This window comes from Prinia subflava, chromosome 18, assembly GCF_021018805.1.
Source record: "Prinia subflava isolate CZ2003 ecotype Zambia chromosome 18, Cam_Psub_1.2, whole genome shotgun sequence".
Classification (NCBI taxonomy): Eukaryota; Metazoa; Chordata; class Aves; order Passeriformes; family Cisticolidae; genus Prinia; species Prinia subflava.
Genome location: NC_086264.1, coordinates 5,902,495 through 5,927,382, shown reverse-complemented (window position 1 = coordinate 5,927,382; position 24,888 = coordinate 5,902,495). Strand labels below are relative to the sequence as shown.

The 24,888-nt window shown below is 42.4% G+C and overlaps 1 protein-coding gene across 1 annotated transcript in view; it reads right to left on the bottom strand.

The window, feature by feature from the left end:
- Nucleotides 1-7,406: 7,406 nt before the first annotated feature.
- Nucleotides 7,407-24,888, bottom strand: part of FAT4 (FAT atypical cadherin 4) — a 123,527-nt gene continuing 106,045 nt past the window's right edge. The window contains exons 12-17 of the mRNA XM_063414989.1: nt 21,330-21,415; nt 20,097-20,276; nt 18,963-19,087; nt 17,640-17,851; nt 12,754-13,015; nt 7,407-10,855 (exon numbers count right to left, since the gene is read on the bottom strand). Of these exons, the coding sequence (XP_063271059.1) occupies nt 8,976-10,855; nt 12,754-13,015; nt 17,640-17,851; nt 18,963-19,087; nt 20,097-20,276; nt 21,330-21,415 (2,745 nt within the window). The 3' untranslated portion in view covers nt 7,407-8,975. The remainder of the gene's footprint in view (nt 10,856-12,753; nt 13,016-17,639; nt 17,852-18,962; nt 19,088-20,096; nt 20,277-21,329; nt 21,416-24,888) is intronic.

Below are 24,888 nucleotides of genomic sequence, written 5' to 3'. Positions count from 1 at the left end.
GATTAATCTCTTCCTTGTAGTCAGGCAGCTGAGGAGGCAATCCAGTGGTGCTGTGGAAGTGTTATCAGCTAAGAGCACATAAGTTGGATATCAGGCCACAGTTGACTAAAACACGGTTTGTCTCATCCCTTGATGTCCCACGTATTATCTTTTTAAGCCAAAGATGTAGAAGAAGTGTAATTCTTTTTAGAGAAGCAATTTCCATTTTTAGGTAGAAGAGAGTAGGTAGAATGGAATCACAGAACCACAGAACAGTTTGGGTTGGAAGGGACCCTAAAGCCCATCTCATTCCAACCTCCCTGCCACGGGCAGGGACACCTTCCCCTATCCCAGTCTGCTCAGAGCCCCGTCCAGCCTGGCCTTGAACACTTCCAGGGCTGGGGCATCCACAGCTTCTCTGGGCACCCTGTGCCAGGGGCTCACCACCCTCACAGGGAAGAGTTATTCCTACTAATGCAGCTTTCCCCTACTGCAACTACTCACAGATGTCTGCAGACCTGTGCTGCTGTTCTGAACTAACCACAGGGAACCAGCTCTTCAGCTGCTATAAACCAGCCAAGTGCCCCTGTTTTCAGCACAAAGAGGCCAGTTTTGCACCAGGACTAAAAACCCTTCAGAGCAAAAAACACCATGAGGTGGTTAGACCCATGAATCTGCCCTATTAAAACCATTTATCAAAGGCAGATTTTAGCCTCACAACCTGTTACTTGTTGTTCAGAACCCCACAGTTCTGCCCATTGCCTTTGTTTTCCAGGCACTATAAAGTCTGCAGATTTGTTTTCCACCAAGGGAATGTCTCCTGCCAAAGGGCAGGGAAGTGCTGATCAGACAAATTGGAAAAGGTTCTCTTAGTTGTCACACCACAGCTTTTCTCTTGTCACTGACATTTTCCAGATTAAAAACTCTCAGTGCTCTACAAGATCCATTTTTAAGTGTAAAAAAAAAAAAAAAAGAAAAATTCAAAAGTTGTTACACAGAAACCCTATTAAAAATCCAGGACATGGTGTACTGCATGAGCAGAACAGTCAGATATGTACAAGCCTGGCTATTTCATGGATGGAAAAAGAAAAATTGACCCAATTACAGACCTGTCATACTCCACTTCTCTCTTCAGAGTATTGAATGTCACTTAAACCAAAGCAAACAACCAAGCTCATTTCCCGTGACAAACATCCAGGGACATCTTAAAGTCAAAACAGAAGCAACCAAAATGAGAAGGCAGAGGAAACTTTGACAAAGCTTCAGAACCTCGTCATATGCAATCATTCAGTGAGTGCACTCAAATCAATGAAAAAGAAGGGCTCCCTTTGCCACAAAAAGCATTGAAAAGTTTCAGGGGGATGCTATTTGCAGCATTAGCTTCATAAAAAGCTGCCTTGGTTTTAACGCTAAGAATAGGTGAATAAAACCAACACTGAGAAAACCAAATGGGGTACAGAACAACAAACAACAACAGAATTTCTGGTAACAGCAGGAAAAGGGTCAAAATGAACAGAATATAACATAATATCCCGCATAATAAACTCCCTCCTCACTGTAATTAAAAACTTGAACCAAAAATCAATTCTGTTGATGTAACAACAGCATTTCTTACCTCTTTCACATGACTGGAGCTGCAAACTACTTTGGGGGCAAAAAAACAGATCAAATCCCTAAACATAACAGGATTAGTCAAACTCCAAGTGACACCCATATCTAGTGCATGATTTGTCCAGCTGGAACAGGATTTCCTAATAAAACTAAGGCTCCAAGTTTCAAGCATCACTGGCACTTACCAGGAATGACCTCCCTCAGGAGCAGAAGTGAGCAATTGTCATCCTCAGGGACCCATTTGTTCCATCAGGATCTCTTTTCCACTTGTGCTTTGAGTGATTGGATGGTGCTGTAAATGCAGCCAGGGCACTGGAGACTCTGTGGGTAATTTTAATAGAAGTGTATTTGACATGGATATAATAATCTGGTTATTTGGATTTTCTGTGGCATTTCTGGGAAGCCAGAGTTTAATGCAATTCCATAAAACAGTTGTTGAAGTGTTGGGGTGCTCCAGTAGATTAGATACACTAATTTTTGGTTTTCAAAGGATTACATTCTTACACGCTGTTACCTTTGAGTGCTTTCAGCTTTGATTAAATCTCAAAAAAGCCCCCTTATTTTCCAGTCTATGTTGCCTATATAGACTCCAATTCAAAACCAGAACAGGAGATAGATGTAACCATCCAGGGGTGATGTTGTGGATGTCCCAACCCTGGAAGCCAGTTGGATGGGGCTAGGACAGCCTGGTCTATTGGAAAGTGTCCCTGCCCAAGGCAGGGACGTTGGAACTGGGTGATTTTTAAGGCCTCTCCTAAGTTAAAGCTTTTGCCTATCCTTTTTCCTGGTGACAGCAATGGGCTCAGACTGAAATACCAATCAATTTCCCCTCACAAAAGCATTTTCTCCCTTGTAAAAGAGCATTTAGGCAGAAATTCACAGGCAGTTAGGAATGTTGTCCTGGCAATATCAAAAGCCATGGCTGCCTTGGGACACCAGCCTGGCCCAAGCATTCCGAGGCTGAGGGGGGGTTTTCTTTATCAGAACTCACTGCTCTTTCTCAAAACTAGCAGGCTGCCTCTGACAGGAGTTCAGAATAACATGTCATGTTGATTACAGCCCCTCCTGCAAAGCAGGGAGGTGTCACCCTCACAGAGAAGGCATTCCCTGCCACATGGGGTTATGCAGCTCTACAAAGTCCAGCCTGCTCTGATGATTGTGATAAATTCTACAGGTCTAAAAAAAAAAATCATTTTCCTTTTTAATATGCTTAACATCAGATGTTTTAAGAGAGACAGACCATTCCAGCTCTCACTTAGCTTTCTACGAACTACAAGGAATTCTTGTAAAACGATGCTGTCACACAGTTTCTTTGCCAAGGTTTAACAAATTGTTTTAATAAAGACTTGTATTATTGAACAAGAGTTGTATTTTAAAGGAAAATACAGTGCTTATTTGTAAGGATTCTAGATTATTGCACTAAAATGTGCTTTCTGAATGATTTGTCAATATCCATTTCTCATCCCCTATGTTCTTCTATATTAATGTTTGTTTTCTATATTAATGTTTATTTCCTATTCCCTAATTTGCTGTTCGAGCTAATTGCACAAGATACACACAGAGAAACACTAATTACTCAATCAGACTCTGGATTTTAGAAGGCTCAGGGGAAATAAACCAACAAATGGGAAGATAGGGACCTGTTTATTTTCCCTGCTCCTTGTCTGAGGGGCTGTACAAAGAGTCTCAGGGCTTCCAGGGAATGCATGGAGCCACATGGAATGGTGGACTGGGCTTTTATACTGTGGGGAGGCAGGTTGATAATCTGTTTTCCAAACCTGGAGTCCTGACAGGGAATGTGCAGGGTATTAATTGCCATGTGGAATGAATGTACGGGCGTGTGTTGCCATGCATATGTGTCACAGACTCATTCAGCCTGGAAGAGACTGCCAAGATCATCGAGTCCAAGCATTAACCCAGCCAGGTCCACCACTAAACCATCTCCCCAAGTGACACATCCCTTTATGAGCATTTCCAAGGATGATGATTCCACCACTTCCTTCGAAAGCCTGCTCCAATGTCTGCTCCACTTTGTTCTCCTGACTGATGACACAACACGTGAGTTATCTGAGACACCACACTTCATCCTCGGGGCTCACTCTAGAAAGACTGAAATGTTTTTAACCCCTCTGCTGTCGGTTTGCTCCGACTGACACAGATTTTATGATGTGGGGCTTTTGTCCTTATTTTCTTCCAGCTGTTTGGTGATTCTCTGAAAATGCTCCCTCTGAGGGGATGTAAATTAAAGTTAAATGAGTGTAGTTTAGCATTCCTGTTTCCCAGCAGTTGCGAAGAGCCATTTCTACTCATTCTCCGTCTCTTGCCAGTTGCAAGGGAGGAAGGAAAGCAACACCTTGCTGGAGCCTCACTGAGCCCTACACTGGAAGCAGTGCAGTGGGAAGATTGTGTAAAACAGGGATGAAGTCAATCTCCAAGGAGGTACAGTGTGATTCCTACCAGTGCCAATGGAATGCTGCCATTTGACTGCCTGAAGGCACGAGGGTTTCCCCTTTGGGGGTTCTCATCAGAAAACGGGCTTGGTGGAAGCCGCTTCTGCAAATTGCAAAAAACTGCTTAACACTTCCATATTTTCGCAATTTTGCAAAGATTCCAAGGAATGGAATGACAGATGAAGAATCTTCTTCTTCCCTACCAGTAAATGACAGCTTAGAATAATAGCTATTGGTCATCCATGTGGGGAATTACTTCATTTCACTTTTGTAAGTGTTCATAAATGAAATGCATGTGGCCCTAAAATTGAAGAGTGAGTCACTTGAGAATATACTTTGTGAAGCCCAGAGATAAAGGTTCTTTTAAACTCAAAATGCAACTTAGAAAGACTCTATTCACTGCTGATCATCTCAGTACAGGATGATGAATCCTGAAAGCCACTGGAAAAAGGCTGTAAAAATTACTAAGAATCCAACCATATTTTATTGCTGGCAAAAGCTCTTGTAAGATGGCTGAATGCAAGGTGAGGTTCATGCAAAACACAGGAAAGGCCAGCTGAGTGCAAATATCTAAATTTTTAAAAAAGACAGGTTATGGTGCTGACAACATAAACACAAGTTGTCAGTCATCTTCATTAAGTGCTCTTTATAGAAAACCAAAGGGATGAACAAAGCACTAATGTTGCCATGAGTTTTTCCCGGTTTTGCTGAGCGCTCATATTAAAGGAGAAGTTCGTACCTTCTCACGCTCTTTTAATGTAAACATCAGCTATGTTCTATAAACACAGCCATTGTTTTTACATTCCCTGCCGGGACAAACAAGACTGTGTGACAGTCCCCTTCACCAATGTGATGTGGAGGTGGGAATTCCTTCTTCCAATCCACAGGCCTCATAGTAAAAGTATAAAAGTAGGTTTTTGTAAATAAACCGGGTCTTCCTGCCCTGCATGCTCTGTTGCCCCCAGATCTGTGTCCCCAGTCTGTTTTCTGGCTAGGCCTCCACAGTGATACACTAATTTCACAGATCAGAGGAAAGGATGGTGGAATTAATACACGGATGGTCATAGTAAAAGATAAAATGGTGAACAGTAAAATGGTAGGATGATAAAGCAAAGAGATCAACATTTTCACTTTCTTCCCTCAGTCCTACTTCACAAAATAGCAATTTTTCTCTTAATCATCTTCTTCTCCTGATTGTCCTTCCCAAATCCAATGAATCCATAATTCCAAGTCTCTTCTACAATTCAGTTAAGAAAATGCCATTTACACATCCTAACGTTATATAAGAATAATACTATTACTTGAATTTTGGGCTTCAAAGACACAGTCTACAAGAAAAACACAGAGTACTCCCAAAGAGCTTCCACCACATCTAATTTACCTTTTGAACTGGCAGCTCGAGTCCTTTGGCTGGCTCCATCTCCTGCTTTTGAAGACATCAGTGAGATCCCACAGCCCCTTCCAGCTCCACGCCTTCTCATTCCCAGACTGGAGCAATGTGGCTCCAGCTGGATATTGCACTGCTAACCGATACTCCCTGACACAGGTTGTGGTCTGCAGCACAGACTCACAGTCTGATCCTTGATGGGGGATGTTGTCACCAAAATGTGGGACGTTACTTTTCAATGTAATGTGTTTTACTACTAATTTTGTGGGTTTAAAGTTATACAACTTTGATGAAAAATACTGAAAAGTCTTGAATCAGAAAAATCTAGATTTCACTCCTTTTATTCATTTATTCATCTACCACAAATCACAATATTCTTATATATTTCTTTTCCTATTTTTCTTTTCATTCTCTGGACAAGAGAATGCCAAGTAAATCTGCCATTTCTCTGTCCATTTTCATCTAATTAGTGACATCATCAGGAGAAAACATCTCCACCTGAGCTGGCAAAGAGCATTCAGTGCTCTACCAGCAGAAAGACAGGTCAGAGACAAATTGCTGACATGAGATGCATTTGGAGGCTCCTGTGCACTGCAGTGAGCAGTGCAGACTGCTTTTCTTTCCACATATTTATGACTTATAATATGTCCCAGATCTTGAAACAGGACCGTGTAGTTCTGATGATGAGCCAGGGGAATTATGCAGCTCACTCCCTCACAACTGGTAACTTCGGATGATTGCTCTGCCTGATTCACTTGGAACCCTTTGCTGATCCTCATCATGAAAGAATTATTAAAAAAAGGGCAGGAATGGATCGTATGTTTAAGTGTCAAAAACATCTCTACGCCTTTCAGAAACAGGGGAACAAGAAAACCAGTAAAATATACATTTGTCTACCATAAAGTGTCAAAATTTAGAGGAACGCACTACCACTCGATAAACTGCAAACTGTGCTAAAGTTATGACATGTATTTTGTGTAAATCCACACTGCATATTATTATTATTCCCCTTCAGCAAAACTTTTTGATAATTTCAGAATGCTTAACTGGCATTAACACAGCCCTCAATATGTTTGGTGTTACATTTAAAAACTTTCATTTGCTAAAGTTTTCATGTGTTATTAAAATCACTGCCTGGATGTGGTACAGTTTGTTTTAAGGGATAATATTCAAACTAAACATACAGCTTTTTAACAGATGTTTAATTACAGCAGCTCCTCAAACTCTGAAATCACTTGTGGAATTCATGTTATTTCAGATGAAACTACTTACATACCAATATGGGTACTTTGGCCCATTACCTTCTCACTTTTGTGGGGCACGATGAAGCTGGGAGCACTTTTAGCCCAAAAAGAGCTGGTTCCTAATTGCCAGTTTTGGGACAAAATAAACTCTAAGCCAATCAAGTAACACATAACCCACCCCCCCGCCCTTGAATTATCCTTTTTCTAAGTTCTTTACACTTACCACTAATTCAAAATGTAACCTCAGAACCCACCTCTTGCCTGCAGCCTTAACTTTTTCACTCTCTGCATTCTCCAGGAAGTTTTCCAAGTGTGATTTATCCCTTTGTAAGTATAAAAGAATGAAGTTATTTATTGTTCAACTGCTTCTTTTTGACAGAAGGATCTTGCTCTCACACTCCTCACTGTCTGTGTCCTGGAAAGCTCCAGCTTGCAGCAGAGGTGGAAATTGTGGTTGACAAATGTAAAACCAGTTGCTGCTGATAAAACCCTATGGGCTAAAATACAGTTTTTATTGTTTTATTAGAAATATGAAAGTAGATTTGATACGTTTTGACATTATCTTAGGCTCAACAACCTCCATCTTCCTGAGATATGTACCTGCTTCTTAAAGCCTGTTTTCTGATTAAAAAGTTTATATAGCCTAAATACCTTATAATTTAAGCCCCAAAAGTGAAGCTCTAGGAGTGGAAATTACAGAGAAAAGACAAAAGGTTTCCAATAACACACACTAAAGATTTTAAATAAATATTTTAATTCTATTATTGGCATTTACAGGTAGAAAGCATACAGTATGTTACAATTTTATCAAAATGTGAAAAATATGGATGTTACATAAGTAACAAATGTAAAAAAAGTATTTTTCTTACCTTCCCTGAAAGTAAGAAAACTTTTCATCATAGGAAAATATTGATATAAAAACACAGCTTAGGTAAAAAAAAAAATCGAAGTTTTTTTACACAGTACAATAGGTTCATCAGATCTGCATGAAGATGTAAGGACTTTGTGAGATTCTATTTCCCCTACAACTTTAGGGAATTGGGGACAACTGGTAAGCTACGTTAATGAATCTACAAGTAGTTTTCCCTCATATCCGTTCCAAAATGCTAGAGTGCAGTAATTTTCAATACAATAAATAATTCTTCAAAGTTTCCATCATAGAGAATCATAGAATGCAGAAAATGCCACTCCAAGGTCACAGAGGCTAGGCAGTGCTTTAATAATAATGATGATAACACTTATTATAGTGCTTTATAATGTCGAAGCACTTCAGATAATTTAACTAATTAGCCCTCACAACACCCCTGTGAGGCAGGGAACCAAGTGTTTTTCCAACCTTTCCATGGTACAGATGGGAAAATGGAATCAGGGGAGAAGCACAAGCAGCACAGCCAAGCTGAGAGGCCAAGAGATGTGGGAATGGACAGGTTTGTCCCTCGCTGCTGTGAGCCAGGGCTGGGTTGCCAAATGACCATCAGAAATCACTGATGGGGGCAGGAAGGGACCAGGATTAAGTAAGCATCCCCAAAAACATTTCCTAGAGATTCAGAAGCTCTCACACAACTTTGTCAAAGAAAACCCCCCAAACCCAAACAAACAAACAAAACAAAACAAAACGAGATAGAGAAACCTGAAACAAACAAATAAACAAACTGAAAAGAAAAAAAAACCCAAAAACCCAATACTCCTAAAGTGCTGACTGGCTTGAGCTGCTTCTAGCACCTCTTGTATGGAATAAGACTTACAGCAAGCACTGTTGCCAGCAATTATTCAAGCTGATTTCATCCATAAAGTCACATGTGAGCAACTGCAGGATATGGTAACTACATTTTCTGAGACACCTCACTACTGTAATTCCTTCATTCACCATCTCTACTTCCATGCACTTCTTAAAGGAAAATGGAATCCTCAGTACTCTTGCATCGTAAAACATGTTAGTAGCTGGAGACAATATGCACATCCTTCACAATTGAAACAAAAAATTAGTTCATTTTCAGGACAAAAGCATTATTAATTTAAGAATCACGAACCAAACAATGGTAAATAGGAAAACCCTTTCCAAAGGCTGCATGCCGAATATCTGGTTTGCAAATACAATGCATGCAGGAGAAATAAATTCATCCAAGCATAATTAAATTAAAAATGTCTTAAGTCTCTTTCAGCAGCATAATGGTTATTATTTTTAAAGTCTCCTCCAACCAGACTGGCCTGGGGATCAGATGCTGACCTTGGCTTTTCTGCAACCATATAATGGTTTGAGCAGTCCCCGTGGGTTTGCACTGTGGCAACACCAGGAGACAAAGCCTATACATACTGTTCTGCATCCCCCTCCTTGGAAACAGGTTTTGCTGTACCACCTTTGCTGTCTTCACTCACTGCTGCTGCTGCTGCTGTTTTTTCAGGAAGCGATGCCAAATCTTTGAAAACATCCACATAATGCCCAAAGCCTGGGCCCCAGTTCAAGAGGTTGTCCCAGTTGAAGCTTCCCGCTTGCTGCCCCAGCTTCCCGGGCAGGGAGCTCTCCCCGGCGGTGCTGCCAACTGCCTGTGCCCCCACGGGCCCGCCCTCGCCGCGGCGCCCCGGGTACCGCCGGGGCTTCAGCCTGGAGCCGTAGTTGTCCTCGTCATCCGCGTCCGACTCGTTGACCTGGGACAGCTTGGGCATCCTGGAGGTGTACGCCACGGGCTTGTCACGGTCGTACTCCATCTCGGAGCAGGTGAAGGACTCGTGCGAGTCGCTGTCGGAGGAGGACTCGGGCGCGGGGATGCCGTCGGCCGGGTTCCTCGTCCGGGACAGAGGCCTCCTGCAGTCCTCCTCCGAAGAGGAGCGGCCGTGGTCGGCGCTGCAGATGCTGGGGTTCCTGGGGCGAGGGGTGTTCAGTCTCTCCACCTCTTCGATGGACAGCCCCACCGGAGGAGACGTCTCCAGTGGGATCTGCCCGATGGGCTGCTTCAGGCGGCTTCCCGGGCGGGAGCTGTGGCTTGCCATGGTCTGTGGGCTCTTGCTTCTCCTCCCCAGCCGAGTGGCGTAGTTAAAAATGCCGGGCTGGCAGACATCGCCGTGCATCTCCAGCGGGCTCCCTTCCCTGATGGCGAGGTGCAGCTCCCTGGCCGGGCTGTGTCTGTAGAACGTCGAGGATTTGGAGAAGGGTGCGGGGCTGTGCCGAGACAGGGGGTTGGGAGTGGGGCACGCCGAGTGGCTCAGGGACGTTGTCCTCAGGCCCTGCCCGTAGGCGGGCTGGTAGGTCAGGCTGCTGGCTCCCAGGGGCATGGGGGACTGCCGCGCAAAGCCCAGCGGGCTGTGCCTCTGGATGGAGAACTTGGGAGTGTGGCTCCGGAACTGCTTGTAGTGCTGGATGATGTCAGCGTCAGAGGGGGCGATGCTGCTGGCGTTGTCGATGTCGTAGTGCTCGATCTCGGGCTCGGGGGAGGCCAGCGGGGCGCTGGGGATGGTCTCCGTGGTGTGCGGGATGTCCGTCTCGTCGTAGATAAGGTAAGGGTTTTCCCTCTCGATGATGTCGGGTTTCGGGTTCCCTTCAGGCTGCTTCCTGACAGTCATGTCATCACCATAGGGCGGGATATTGTCAGGGTCATCAAATGCCACATTCTCGCTCCCTTTCTTCTTCTTCTTCTGCTTTGTTTTCTTCTCCTCCTTCGGCCCCTTTGACTTCTTCCCTCGGCACTGGTTGCAGAGGATGAGGCTGAGGACCAGCAGTGCCAGGACCGTGGCGCAGCTGCCCACGATGGCCGGCACGGCCCAGAGCGGCAGGGACAGCTCGGGGGGGTGCGCTGATGGCAGGCACACGTGGCCACCGCCGACGCCCGCCCGGCACTCGTGGCCAGGGGCACACAGGACCCCCAGGCAGGCCACCACGGTCTCACACGTCCGTCCCGCGTACGCCTCGGGGCAGCTGCAGGTGAAGCCGGCGTGGGGCCCGGGCTCGCAGCTGCCGCCGTTGTGGCAGGGGCTGGAGGCACAGGCGCCCGGGGGGACGCACTGGTAGGCGAACCAGCGGTTGACGCACATCAGCTCGCCCCAGCAGGGATTGCTGGCGCACACGTTGGGGCCGCGGCAGCCCACCTTCACCGAGGGGTCTGTTTTGGAGAGCGTGGCGAGGCTGTGCTTGCCGGAGAAGGGAAGGGTCTCCCCGCCGTACTTGATGTAGGAAATGCAGCCGTTGAAGCCTGAGGAAGGGGAAAAAAGGGACAGAGTTGTTGGGAGCTGAAGGCTGAGTGTGCACTGTCAACAGCGCAGTATGGGCTCCACTGCTCACTAAATAAGCCAAGAATTTGCATGGTTACCATAGGGAAACATCTATTCCAACTGTACTTAATGTCTTTAAATTGAATTTGAATAAATATTCCTTCTAATGACTTCATTCAATATACTGAAATGCTTTTGTCTCCTGATTTTCCCATATTTCTAAAACTTCTTATCATTTCCCACAGAGTCTTGAGTGGCCTTTTCCCAGACTTCCCATACCTTGGTTGCAGTGCTACCCTACAATAATTTTAGTGCTGTGAGAGCCCAGGGGGACGGGAATTATCCCCAGGCTCTGTGCAGTGGTTGAGTGAGGTCTCAGGAAAATCCAGTCTTTTGCCAGCCTAGGAATTCTCTGTGTTCCCCCGACTAAATCTTTCCTGGAAGGGTTTTGAGGTAGTGCAACCTTACGGTGATCTCTGCTTGGAGCTGTGGCAAAATAGTACACTAAGATGGATACCACTTTGTCAGGAAACAGCAAATATACTTGAGTTGTATGAGATGGTATTAAAGGTTTATAATCCTCAGGGTTGAAGATTTAGATTCAGCTGGGAGGTCAAGCAAAAGTGATCACCTTGCTGCATACATGGTGACTCCTTGTAGAACTGATGTGGTGTGATAAACAACAACAGTCAATCTGTCACATCTACCTGGATTTGGAAATTTTATTGGACACAGCAACTTCACAGCCCTGTCATCTCGTGTGTTGTCTGCCTTTAACAGCACTGCAGATATTTTTGACTCAGTTCAAGCAGAGTTTTATACCAGTGCCTTCTAAATCTTTGGTATGTCGTACACAATGTAATCCAATATTAAAATAAAATAAAATCATATGAATAAGGGATTTTGGACTGTGTGTGCCTAATGGAAGCCAGACATTCCTAATTTGTCTGCCACAGCACTGGGCAGTGGTGAGAGGTTAGTGTCCTCAATTTTCCTTGTTCCAGCTTTCCTACAAGCCTCTGCTTTTTCCATGCACATGCTGCTCATAAAACATACATGTAAAAAGGATAAAGGTCAGCACAGCATCCACATGGTTTCATACCACATTTCATAAATATTCACAATACACAAGTGTAAAGCGTGAATTTGCTCCACTCAAAAATACTTTATCTGGTCACAATTCATGAAGCCAGGAAGATTTTTCAATATAGAAAAATTTTCAATATGTGAAAAATACATCTGTATTGTCTGGAGTATCTCGTGTTTTGCAGCTAAAAAATCACTTCCATCTTTACCTAGCACTTGGGAAATGATATCAAACATGCATTATCTACTTCTTTTGCCAGGGTTTGAAACAGTTACTTTAACTCTTAAGGGAGATTGATTTGCTCCTTAACAGCTAGACATCAGTCAGAGAGTGGTTCCTTATTGTCCTTGCTCAGAAATAAATCCTATTCTTCATTTGACAGGAGCATAAAGCAGGAGGACCATGGAGTTGCAGAAAATATTTTAATCATATTAATAACAGGGTAAATCCTGCAGTACTTATCAAATCCCAACAAAGTTTTTGTTTAGCATTTTTGCCCAAATGAAAGATTTGCTGTGATTTTCCAGATTATGACTCAGGTAAAGGATATATCCTTTCTTCTCCATTGGGGTAACAAAAATATAGCAACTGATGTACAGACAAGCAACCCCTCTGTCTCAAAAAAGCCCTGCAGATGGAGTGCCTGCTTTTGGAAACAACAAGCCTGCAGTGTGTACTAAAGGAACAAAGTCTGTAATCCTTACTCATACAATTTGTATTTCTTCTGGCAAAGGAAGGACATACACTGATTACTGATAAAGCATTACAGTACATGGGGAAAAACAAAAATACCTGCAACTGTGCTCTTGAAAGGTTGGCTGGATGGAATTCCTCCCAGGGAAATGGTGAGGACGTTGAGCCCACCAAAGTCTTGGGTGGCATGGAGAATGTCCCGGCTGTGAGCCCTGTCCACCGACAGGATGGTGGCAGAGCCGTTCTTCTCCAGGAGGACCGAGTGCCACTGGCCATCTGCAGCATACACCTCAGGGATGTTCCTTTCCACTTTCCCAGCAACTCCAGCATCTGATACGTAGTGCACCTTCCCACCTTTTATCTGGTCAGAAGAACACATTTTGTGTCATTTTAAAATGGTGTCACATAACTCCTACGCACACGAAACCAGTGTGATGCCTACTCAGTACCTTGGTATAATGGAAAGCTGAGGTGGGTATATTTTTCCCCAAATAACTTCTATGTACTAAAAAGGCATTAGTTATTTAGTATGAAAAATTTGTCCAGAACTAAATACATCACATTGTAGAAACCTCAGCAGAAAATCTGCATCTCGGAGCGGCCACCCATTCAATCCCTGGCTAATCCAACTGAGGAGCCAGCTATAGGTCATGCACATGACAACACATTTTAACCAGAGAAAGAATAGTTCTTCCTCCTTCTTCAAGGCAAGTGTGGAAAATGCTTTGTAGAGTGAACACATGTTGTCCTTGCCCAAGAAAATTGCATCCAGTTTTTATTACGACACAGTAGGAATGCATAAGGCGCAGCAGGGCTTGAGCAAGAGCCCATTTCATATCTACTTTTTTGGCTAATTGGTATTTTGCAGAAAACTTTTGTTGTATTTCAGAAAACTTCCTGAGGAGCTGCAAAGTGCATGATTTTGTGAGAATTTTCAAATAGTACTTTCTTGGGCAAACTGCTTTAAAACTTGTGAATAGCTAGGCGAAAAAGGAAGAATATTTTGGCTTTTTCTCTTAAGAATGATGTCTCATAATTCTACTGAATCATGAGATGAGGGATTTCAAACCTCTTATTATGATCCCAAAATGAGATCAGTGCAAATTCTGCACTTAAGATGTAGGAGCTTAAAAAGAATCCCCAACATCCAACCCTGCCAGTTTCTCAAATATTGTATAAATTTGGGTATGTTGGCTGACCTCCTCGGGGTGTACAGAACTGCGTAGACTCATGTAGGATGACTCTGAAACTTGCTGCAAGTTTCCTTTGGTGCTCTGTATGTTTGGTCACAGATATTCCTGCAGGTTTGGTCACACACATTAAATGGAACAACTGCTCTTTGTCCCACGCTGCCCTCGGTGGCTCGGTCAGTCTGAGATCTGTACCCCGAGCGTGTGGGATGTGCACAGGCAGAGTCTAGGAAAGGTCAGAGCCCCAGGTTTGCTGAAAGCTCTCAAAGCCTTGTATCCTTTGTTCCAGGAAAAATAAAGTTCACCTGGGAAGAACTGTGAGGTGACACACCAGCTACAAAAATGCTGCTCTTGTTTCCAGAAACTGTTAAATGTTCTGGATTTGCTTCTGCAGCGATGCAAGCTGAGGACTTTGTTCAGACATTCCAGCTTTAATAAGGTTGTAAGACCATGCTCATGTCTTGGCAGCTGCCTGAATGAATGCATCTAGCACGTATTCCATTTGGATGGAGGATACAATGGTTAATATGCACATCCATTTATGAAGGCAGTAATTTAGACTATTTGAAAATGCATTGTTTGATAAAACTCGCCTTGGAGACAGGATGCTTTTGTTACTGATAAAACACAAGTGGCATGTGTCTAAACTATCACACAGCCCAAGGAAAATCCCACATTTACAAATCCAGCCTGCAGACTATTAAAACATATTAAACACCATTTCCCACCATCACTTATAAAAAGGTTGACTGAGCTGAATATGTACATATATTTATGTCTGCAACCTGTAATTGGTTTGTTATGTCTAATTCTATCTTTTATGCCCCATAAAAACACTGATTTGTATTTTAGTCTTTATATAAACAGAAAGGAATACACCATGCCAGACAATACCCTCCAAGCTTAAGGGAAGTCTGAGCACAGAAGCAAAATTTTTAATTTCACCTTAGAAAAGACCTGTAGAATTATTTACCTGTCAAGAACTGATATTTTCCATAGTAATTCATGATTCTTTAATCCTATTTCTGTACCTTTAAAATTGCATGTGACTAATGCTAACAGACTCATAAATAACATACTAGGGGCATTTGGAAAAGAAAATTTCCAGAGACAAGACTGGTCCATGACTGCTTCAATCAGGAAAAATATTGAATATTCTTGGTGCCTTGAAGCAGAACATGTTTCTAAATTTGAAACAAAGTTGACAGTATTGAATAACACAAATTTCTGGGTTTTATTTAAATGGCTGAGCAACTGACAAGTAAAATATAATGAAAAGAATGAACCACTAAAGTGAACATATTCCTGACTACAGGGCTGATTCAACTTTACTAATATAATAAGTCTCGTTTGCTGAACAAATTGGGTTTTATTTGTCTTAAAACTAGCCATTGAAGAGGATGTCATTTAAAAGGGTTATGTTCTGATTAATTCCTACAACTATATGCATAGAACCATGGAATGGTTTGAGTTGGAAGTGACCTTAAAGATCACCCAGTTCCAACCCCTGTGCCATGGGCAGGGACACCTTTCTCTAGACCACATTGCTCAGAGACCCATCCAGCCTGGCCTTGAGCACTTCCAGGGATGGTGTATCCTCAACTTCCTTGGGAAACCTGTGCCACTGCCCAGCCACCCCTCACACAGGAATATGTTAGCTAATATAGGTAAAATGTAACCCACATTCTCTACCCGTACAATTCAGACATCTTAGAGCTCCATTTATGCTAATTTAATCTGACTGCAGATGAGAGTTCTAGATAAAGCAAGACAAGACAGGCAATTTCACCTTTAACCTGCTGTATTTATCCCATTACTTCTAACTGAATTACTTGCAATGTGCATTTGTAGGAAAATAAGCCGTGACAAAGAGCTCTAGTAAATCCCTCACCCTCTTCGTCATAGTGGATTTTGGAGGAAGCATTTTCCATCTGAATTTGACAATTATTTAATGCAATCTGCAAAAGTTTTTATCTTTCCTGGATTAAGGATCTCTTTATATGACAAAGCCCCCTCTTGGGTTCTTTGGAGGGACTTTAGATCCATCATTCAGTGAATCAACTCCCCACAGTCTCAGTGAGTCTGATTTATTACCACTTCTCTAGTTTTATCCCAATCCCTGCCACACCAAAAACAATTAGCTACAAGAAGAAAAAAGGGAAGGCGGGGAAGTAGCCACAGGACTTGTAGCTTTTCCCTAGCATGGTTTATTATTAAAAACAGATGGCAGGTTTTCTCTGAATGCTAATACTTTGGATAACAAGCATATTAAAAGACCCAAAAATCAAGTTATAAAATTGCCTGTTTTGAAGACTGACAAGAATTGTAAAGACAGGTCTCTGAAGTCCAACCTCTGCACCAAGAATGAATGGAGATGACAAGGAGACCTGAATGGGTTGGCTTCATTGGCATCTCGGGCCACCACTGAGGGGAATACTCATTGTGATTCCTACTCTGGGAACGAGGAGCAGTGCAGAGGCCATACTGCACTAGCTACAGTTAAATTACTACAATTTTACTAACTAACATCACCTGGGAACTGCTTGGCAACAACCGGCACAGCCCTCCTTCCTCAAACTGCTGCATCTGGTATTAGGCAAACCTCTGCTCTCTTCCCTTGCACAGCTGGGGCTGGGACTTGACACCCTCTGCTTGCTTGTATAACTTCACCAATATGAACAATAACAAGAGTGTTTGCATAAACACAGCACCAGTGCTTTTAGCCAGGAAAGGCAACTCTTTTTTTTTAATAATGCTTGGAGAGCTCACCTCGCAAATTCTACTAGGGGGGAGAAAAAGGTTTTTTCTCTCCAAAAGTCAAAATAATGAGATCTTATCTGCTAATATAAGCGAGGCAGAAACTTCCTATGAAATGATGTGGTAAAAGCATATGCCAGGGAAGTAGTGCAGACTTGCTTCTTTAATGCAGCCGGTGTGTCAGGAAAGCTTCGTAACTCTGACCAGGCAGGTGGAGGATATCCATGGGGCTGAAGCTTAGAAAGTGTGAACTTCTATACGAATTTCTCTAAAAGTCAAGGAAGAAAAACTTGGAAAGCTTTGCAGCAGTCAAGGAAACTTGGAGCTTACACCAACCCAATAAAGGGGCTTGCCAACATCACTGCTGTACTCATTTAGAGTTATGAGTAAATGGACTGAGTCACCGCCAGGAACCGAACCATCGCTTTCTCTTGAGGAAGGTAACTTCTGCAGCAATAAGCTCTTTGAGGAAAGAAAAAACAACAAAAAAACCCAAAAAAGTGTGGCATTTGAATCATTAATCCAGCTATGTATGCCAAAATAATTTGATATTGACATTGGTCTGTGAGTAACCTCATGAATTCGAGTTATCCCTCACTTCCTAGTTTGATAAGCTTGAGCCATGTTGGTAGGAATTAATGAAAACTTTTTGGCAATCATTTGCTAGCTTAAGGAGGCTCTGGGTTCAAAGCTCAAAAAATCAGAAGATAAAAGGCCAATAACAAAAATGATTTGTTCTGTAAAGCGTAATGATGATAATAACCATGGCAATCAGCACCATTCCCGTCGCCTTAAAACAGTCACTATTTGGAGTCTAGACAAAACTGATTAGATATAAAACCATCAAGATCTTCTGATACCTTGGCAAATAGGAAGAGAATTGTTGAGAAGATGAATGACACTGGAGCAGTGCCTATTCTCAGTTAAAGACCCAATATTTTACAAAGGAAACAGAAAGAGTAATGGAAAAACGGGATTTTGATCTCTGCGCACGAGGCAGTCCAACCAAACCAAGCTCGGCATTAGCTGTAATCTTACCTTCACAGTAGTGAAGTTGCTGCTTTCTTGGACGTGCAGCAGGACGCCGTTCTCGCTCCTCGTCATGAACTTCACCTCCAGGCGCTCCACACCCGCGCGGCCCGCGGCCCCAGCCCCCAGCCTCAGCAGGTAGTCCCGCTTCTTGTTGGGGCTCATGTGGTAGTCGAGGCGCCCCTTGCCTTCCAGCGACAAGGCCGTGTCAGCAGTAATATCTGGGACAAGGACAGGGACACATTCAGCACGCAGCTCCAGCCATCATCTGCCTCACCGCGACCGCTTTCGCTTGGAGCAGAGATCAAGTTCAGAGCAGGTCAAGGGCGGGGGGAGCAGGAGTGAATGGCAATTGCAGCCCCTCTATTCTTTGGCTTCCACCAGAATGTGTGTTTGAGAGTGGGAGTGTGCGAGTAATTTACTGCTGCTATCAGTCAATAGTAAATTAAAACTCGCTAGGGAACAAGTGAGGGAGTAGGGAAAAAAATTTGGCTCTCAGAACTGTAATTCCTTCCCAGGGATGTTACTGTTTCCATTACTGCAAGCAGGGTTTCATGATATATTGAACTCTAAGCTCTTCAGGGCAGAGATAATGACTTTCTATTTGTTATGGTGTAAAAAAAATATGAATAAAAGAGGCAGAGCATTGACTACCAAATGCTGTTAAAATTATGCCTAAATTCTTTTGTAAAGCGGTGCAATAAAAGCATATAAATCAGCTAAACAATAATGGGACATGTAAAAAAACAAAGCCCAGTCATTATACTACAACTACACAGAAATAAATCACTTTGCTCTCCTGGACAATCCCATATTGATTTACAGGGCTGCTCCTATGAGAGTTAATCACCCCCGAGTGTAAATGCCTTGTTTTCACTTACATTTACAATATTTTCTTGCATATAATCCACAGTCAATTTGATGAAAAGGACTTTAGTTTGGAGAAGTCATAAGCACATGAACCCAATGTTTACGTGACGGGGTTTTCGCTTACCCTCTTACCTCCCCATAGCAGACAAATCCCTCCTATGGGATACCTTTATTTTAGTTACGGATTATATGTTACTGGGAAGCAGGGCTTTAAATGAGTGCAAGTTACCTGAAATGCGATATACAGACCAGAAAACATTCTGTATTCAAGTTGTTGCTGTTTTTAGCTCATAAAAGGACAACAGTCCATTGTGGACTTCTAAACTACTTAAGAGGCAACATGCTGCTTGTTTTCGTTATTTTATAAAATCCATTATCCCATGGCCCTGAGAAGAAACTCTTAACGCCTTTGGTTGAGCCACAGTTAGGTGTATGTTGAAGACAGTGAAACCTCCTCCTCACATTTTTCACAGTGCTTTCCTGTCAGCCCATCCTTGCAGAGACACTGCTGCCACGACCACTGATCCACACAAGTGCCACCATGCTGGCACGGGCTGGTTGTGCAAGCGCCTTCCAGTCTGGGACACCTGAAAGAAATCAGAAGAGCAGATGCTGAAGAAAGCACACACAAATAAGCAGAGCAGATGTGCTGGGAGGTGTCCTCTGTTTAAATGGTACTCCCTTTCCTTCCCTCAGAGATGTAAAAATGGCTCTTCTCCCCATCCCTGGAAGTGTCCAAGGGAAGGTTAGATGGGGCTCTGAGCAACCTGGTCTAGTAGAAGGTACCCATGCCCATAGCACAGGACTTGGAACTGGATGATCTTTAAGGCCCCTTCCAATCCAAACCATTCTGTAATTCTAAGAATCTCTGCAGACAGCTCAAGTTTCTAAGCAGATTCCAATTTTCAGCATCAATTTATAGCAGTCTTACAAAAGAGGAAGGAATTCAGAGACAGCTAAACTCCTACTATCTGTTATGCAAGAGAGAAGAAACCTTTTTAGGCATTTTTTAATGCTGCAGACTGCCAGAGCCTTCATATTACAATGACGAGGGCAAACATGGGGGTTGAGAGAAGCGTGAATGAGGAGATCTGGATGGAAGAACTGACATTAGTGCTACAACTGTGACTTCAAATACTAAGATGGAAAAAACAATAGAATCAGATAGTTCATCATTTCTGAAAGACCAGTCAGAGGATGAGAGGCAAAGTGAGAGAACAGACATGGTGGATTAAGAGGAAATAAAAGGGAGTAGAGGGTTAGCAAACAGTATGAGTACAGTCCAAACCAGGTGGAATTTATAAAGAAACCCAAGAACAGGGGCTACTCAATTTCAGCCTGCAAAGCAACTTGAATAATCACTGACAATAGAAATGTAATGATGCTGCTTTTTTTTTTTTTTTAAGACTCTGTAATCTTTAGTGGACCTTCAATCCAAATTCACTTTCTTCCTACATTTTTCACATTTTGCAGTAAGTTCTACAGTCATTTTTTTTCTAACATGAAATATCTGTGGGTGCCTGAATGGAATAGCATTCATGACAGCTTCCTCTATTGCAAATGGGGTCCATTTGATCCCATATACAGCAGACGTACTGATCTAAGATTCCTTGGGCTGCCAGAGCCTGGCTGGGCTCCAGGGGACGTCCGTTGACTGCAAACTCCATTATGCAGCCCACAAAATCATGGCTTTCCACCTGTCCTCTCCTCTGAAGGATGGGCTCTACGGACCTGATGCCACCAACAGTGACTCGATTTGGTTGTACATCGAGAGTCCTGTAAAAGAGAAAAATAACCAATCAGTACCACACATCAGGATAGGGATGACAGCACAGGAATGGCAACCATCAGCTACAGCCTGCGGCTAAAATTCCTCTTCCCGTATTTTACATTTAGAAGGGGTGACCGAGATATCAATAGCACTTGAACTAACAGTTACAGTGGGCATGACTAGCAATTCACACTCAGTTTGCATGTCAAAATTTCTATTCACTTGACTGAGCAGTGTGCTTAAGATCATAACAAATAAGGTCTTTTACCCAACTATAACTGAGATTGGAGATGATACTTAAGCAGCAGGAGGATGGACTCATTGTTTTACAAGGATGTAACACCTCTACCAGCAGGGAAACCCTGTGTGGCAGGAAACAGGATTGTGATTATTGTAAGAAATCAGCCAAAGTGATTGGGAATAAAGTTGGTGTTATCTCCAAAGATGTGACCCAAAGGCTACTGAGTTTTTTTACAGTTACAGTAAACACCAGAAATAGTGTGCTTTCTTTACTGGACACTGTTCATGAACTCAAAACTGTAACAGAAAATACATGAAAACAATGTCAAAATAAGTAAGTACTGTTCATATTCTTTTTAATGACAGCACTTATCAGATTATTTTATTTCCTACGTCTTTATGAGCAACGAGATGTGCAGTTTAAATAAATACATGCCCCAAAGTATCAGGCAATAGATCTTATCCTCATTTATACCACAGTGCAGACTACTCATGGCCATGCATTTCCTGACTGCCACCAGAGCCTGGGGACAGAGATGGTGTCGAGAGCTGGGGATTTCTGAGCAAACTCCTTGCTGTGATCCAGTTCCATGCAGAAATGTAGCCTGACCTAGCGAGCAGCAGCACATGCAGAAAATTTAATTTGCTTCTGCAAAGATGGAAGAAACTGACACTTGGAAGCCTGGAAGTCTTATCATTACTCCAACTTTCTCTGGCTTTACAGGGAGATTTCCTCTTTACTTTACTTTTAATTTTACTCCAAAAATAAAAACCCATCCAAACTCCAAACGAACCCCTCAAAATTAGGAAATATTTACCAGTCAGTTGAAACAGCAACATTGCTAACAGTGCAGTAGCCTGGCTCCTGGTCCTCAGAGCAGGAATCCACCGTCAGGGATGCTGCCTGCGAAAGGCACGTACACAAATATGCTGAATATTACAAGGCTTTAGCCCCCAACCACATGAACTATTTATGCTCAAGTGTATTACATCAAAGACTTGGCTAGAAAGGAGCACTTGTATATCACAATGTCACTTGGGATTGCAGGGTGCTTCAGAGCCACTGCTCAACTCCATACTCCACCAGCACAGCGTGGGCACATCACCAAAGTGTGGATAGAGAGGGAGCTAATGTCTGCTTCATACAGAGGAGCAGTTAAACACCAGTTTTTCACAACTGGGCAGGGTTTCTTTCCTATTTGTTTGCTTTACTGCTTGAAACTGAAGTTATTTTGGCTCATACCATATCCTACTCCTGATATGGTTCAGATAATCTGAGCATTAGGCTGCCCCCTCCAATCACAAAGGGTGTTCCTTCAGGGGCTTTACCATGACATTAAACATATTGAACTTGATAAAAAGCATGTTACAAAAGCTGGGAGTACAAACATTGACAGTACTAGTTAAAAATAATGACCCTGGAAGTAGAAATTCTGAGATTACTAGTTAAAAATAATAATCAATCACTCAATAAAACTCAAAAAGTAAACAAATACACCTGCTTAAGGTAACCTCTTGACTAAGAGGGCATAAGGGATGTCAGCTTTGCTAATGGAGAAGCATCTGGACACCTGGAGTGGGACCGAGCTGATGTTTAAAGAAGTACCAGGCATTATCAGTACTTACAGAAATCTTACTCTTTATAATTATTATTATTACTGTCACTATTTTTATCCCAAAGCCATCAAGTCCCAGACAATGAGGTTGCCTCAGTCTGGTCTAGTGGAAGGTGTCTGTGCCCATGACAGGCGGGTTGGAACCAGATGATCTTTAAGGTTCTTTCCAACCCAAACTACTCTGTGATTCTGAGACTACTCACCCAACTTATTTACACTAAAGCTACTCATGGCACTTCTATTTGTAATCTATAAAAGTCTAACTGAAGCTGCCACTAAAATCATGAAATAAATCCTGCTGATTTAAAAAGGAGTTTTTATTTTATTCCTTATTTAGCAAAGAATTGTCCCCACAGTGATTTATTAATAGCAGATGCGCTGAAAAAAAGAAACCCCAACCAACCCTGAAGGTTAGCTATTCCTTAAAACAAATTTTCAGAAAAATAAACATAATCTCCACATTGTACATCTCCTCATGTTTCAGCTAGATGTGTGGTACAGTTTTACAGCAAATTTAAATCAAACGCCACCTTTAAAAATGCCTGGGTTTATGTTTTGATTTAGATTGCTCTATGGGAGCTGAGCAAGCAGCGCTGGCTATCAGTACATCATTACTCTGCAGAGGTTTTTTTCTACTGCCTGCAAATAAGTTTGGTAACAACAGCCTGTTGAAATCCCCACAGATTGTCCATGCTAGTTCCAAACACGCTGCAAGCTGACGCACTGTACTGACCAAATAAATTCAGAGCTCTCAGCACTAAATCATGCCCTACAGTACGATTAAATTGTTCAATCTGCTATTTTTAATGGAAGCTTATCTTGAATTTCTTTCCATACAAATGAGCAAAGTGCTTCTCCCAAGAAATGTCACTCTGCAGTTCCAAAGTAGATTATAGCCCTGTGTAAATGAAACAATTCAGAGAAAGAATAATAAGCTGGCTGCTCTGTATGCCACCACATGCATACATATTTTTCTTCAGAACATCAACAACAAAAACTGAAACGAGTTTTTTGTTCTTAGCTCAATCAGCATAATCTCCCTAACTTACATAGCAATGTGCTCTGCAAGCCAAGCTCCAACCCCAGCTGAAGGGCTGGATATTTGAGAATATATTTGACTTGGACCAGAGTTCATACAATCTATTTTCTAATGTTAGTCAAATGTTCCTGCTTGTTACTTAAGCATTACTCTACAGTTACCTTGCCACATTATGAGCCTTTCTATCCTGTCACTTTGCAATAGCTCAGGACTGACAACTTAATGATTTTACCAGTTTCCGATAAAATCCCACTGTGCTGTAGGAAATGACAGATTTGGAATCCTGAAGGGGGCCTATTTTATACAGTTTTGGACACCTGGGAGACATTTTTCCTGCAGCAGAAATATCTAAGACAAAGGCAATTCTCTTCACATACTGTTTGTAAACAGCTGACATTACTGAATAGGCTTAAACATTAAAAACAAACAACAAAAAAAAAAATCACACAAAGGTATAGGTTGCCTTAAATGTTGCTTTTAGCTTGAAGCATTCACAGCTGAAATTTCTATAAATAGTCCTTTACATGTTCTCCTCTTCTCTGGCACACTGACAAATAAAACATTTTCTTTCTTTGCTTTTTTTCTTCATTTATTTGTTGCAACTTTTACTCTGTGCCCCTATACTTAGTCATTTATATCTTATTTATAGAAGTAACATTCTACTTTAGTTACTAAAATGGAAACCTGGTGCATGTCAAGATTAAAGTGCACCTTTGGGCTTTACCATTAGGAAACTGTGATGCAAATTATTAAATTTGCAAGATGCAACTTGATATCTGATATCAAAGCACATTAAACCAAAGTCATTGCTCAACATCCCAATTATCCTTCATCTTATTTGGATATATAAGTTCTAAAAACACACACAAATTGGATTTGCAAATCCAGCTGAAGACTGGATTTCACAGAACCACAGAATCCTTAATGTTGGAAAAGATCTGCAAGAGTCTGAGCACAAGCCAGCACTGTCAAGGCCACCACTAAACCATGTCCCCAGGTGTCACATCTACACATTTTTTTAATACTTCCAAGGATGGTGACTCAGCCACTTCCCCAGGCAGCCTGTTCCAGGCATTGACAATCCTTTTGGGGAAGAACTCTTTACTAACATTCAATCTAAACCTCCCCTGCTGCAACTTGAGACTATTTCCTCTTGTCCTGTTGCTTTTGACTTGGGAGAAGAGAGCAACACCCAGAATAAATGGAGATAACGGGTCTTGCACTATGAACTGAAATGGAGTTTCAGGCTCAAGACTCTGCAAGGACTGGAAGGGAGCCACAACAAGTAGAAGAGTTTATTGTTTTTATTCCTTCCATCACTTCTAGCTTGAAATACACAAAACAAAATGGGGAATCCCACCATATAGTATTGTTTAATGACTTTAATTTCAATCATGGGAAGAATATGGAATTCCACGAATGCTGGCCATTTCTGCCTGAGAAGGGAACTGTTGGGCAATAGTTACTGATTATGGACGGCAAATAGATTTGGTTTCATTTCTAACTCAAACACCGAGGAGTCAAAAAAACTTGGCTTGGATTCAAAGAGCTCTTGGTTTATGTTCTGCTTTGGAAATATTAATAAAAAATGAGAGAAGAGGAATAGAAACATTTACTGGAGAAAAAAATGAAGGCAGGAGAGGGGTCAGAGTGCCAGGCATATTGCAATCAGTTGTCCCAGTTTTTGGCAGAGTTCCTAAGCTCAGATGCATTCTGGGGGAC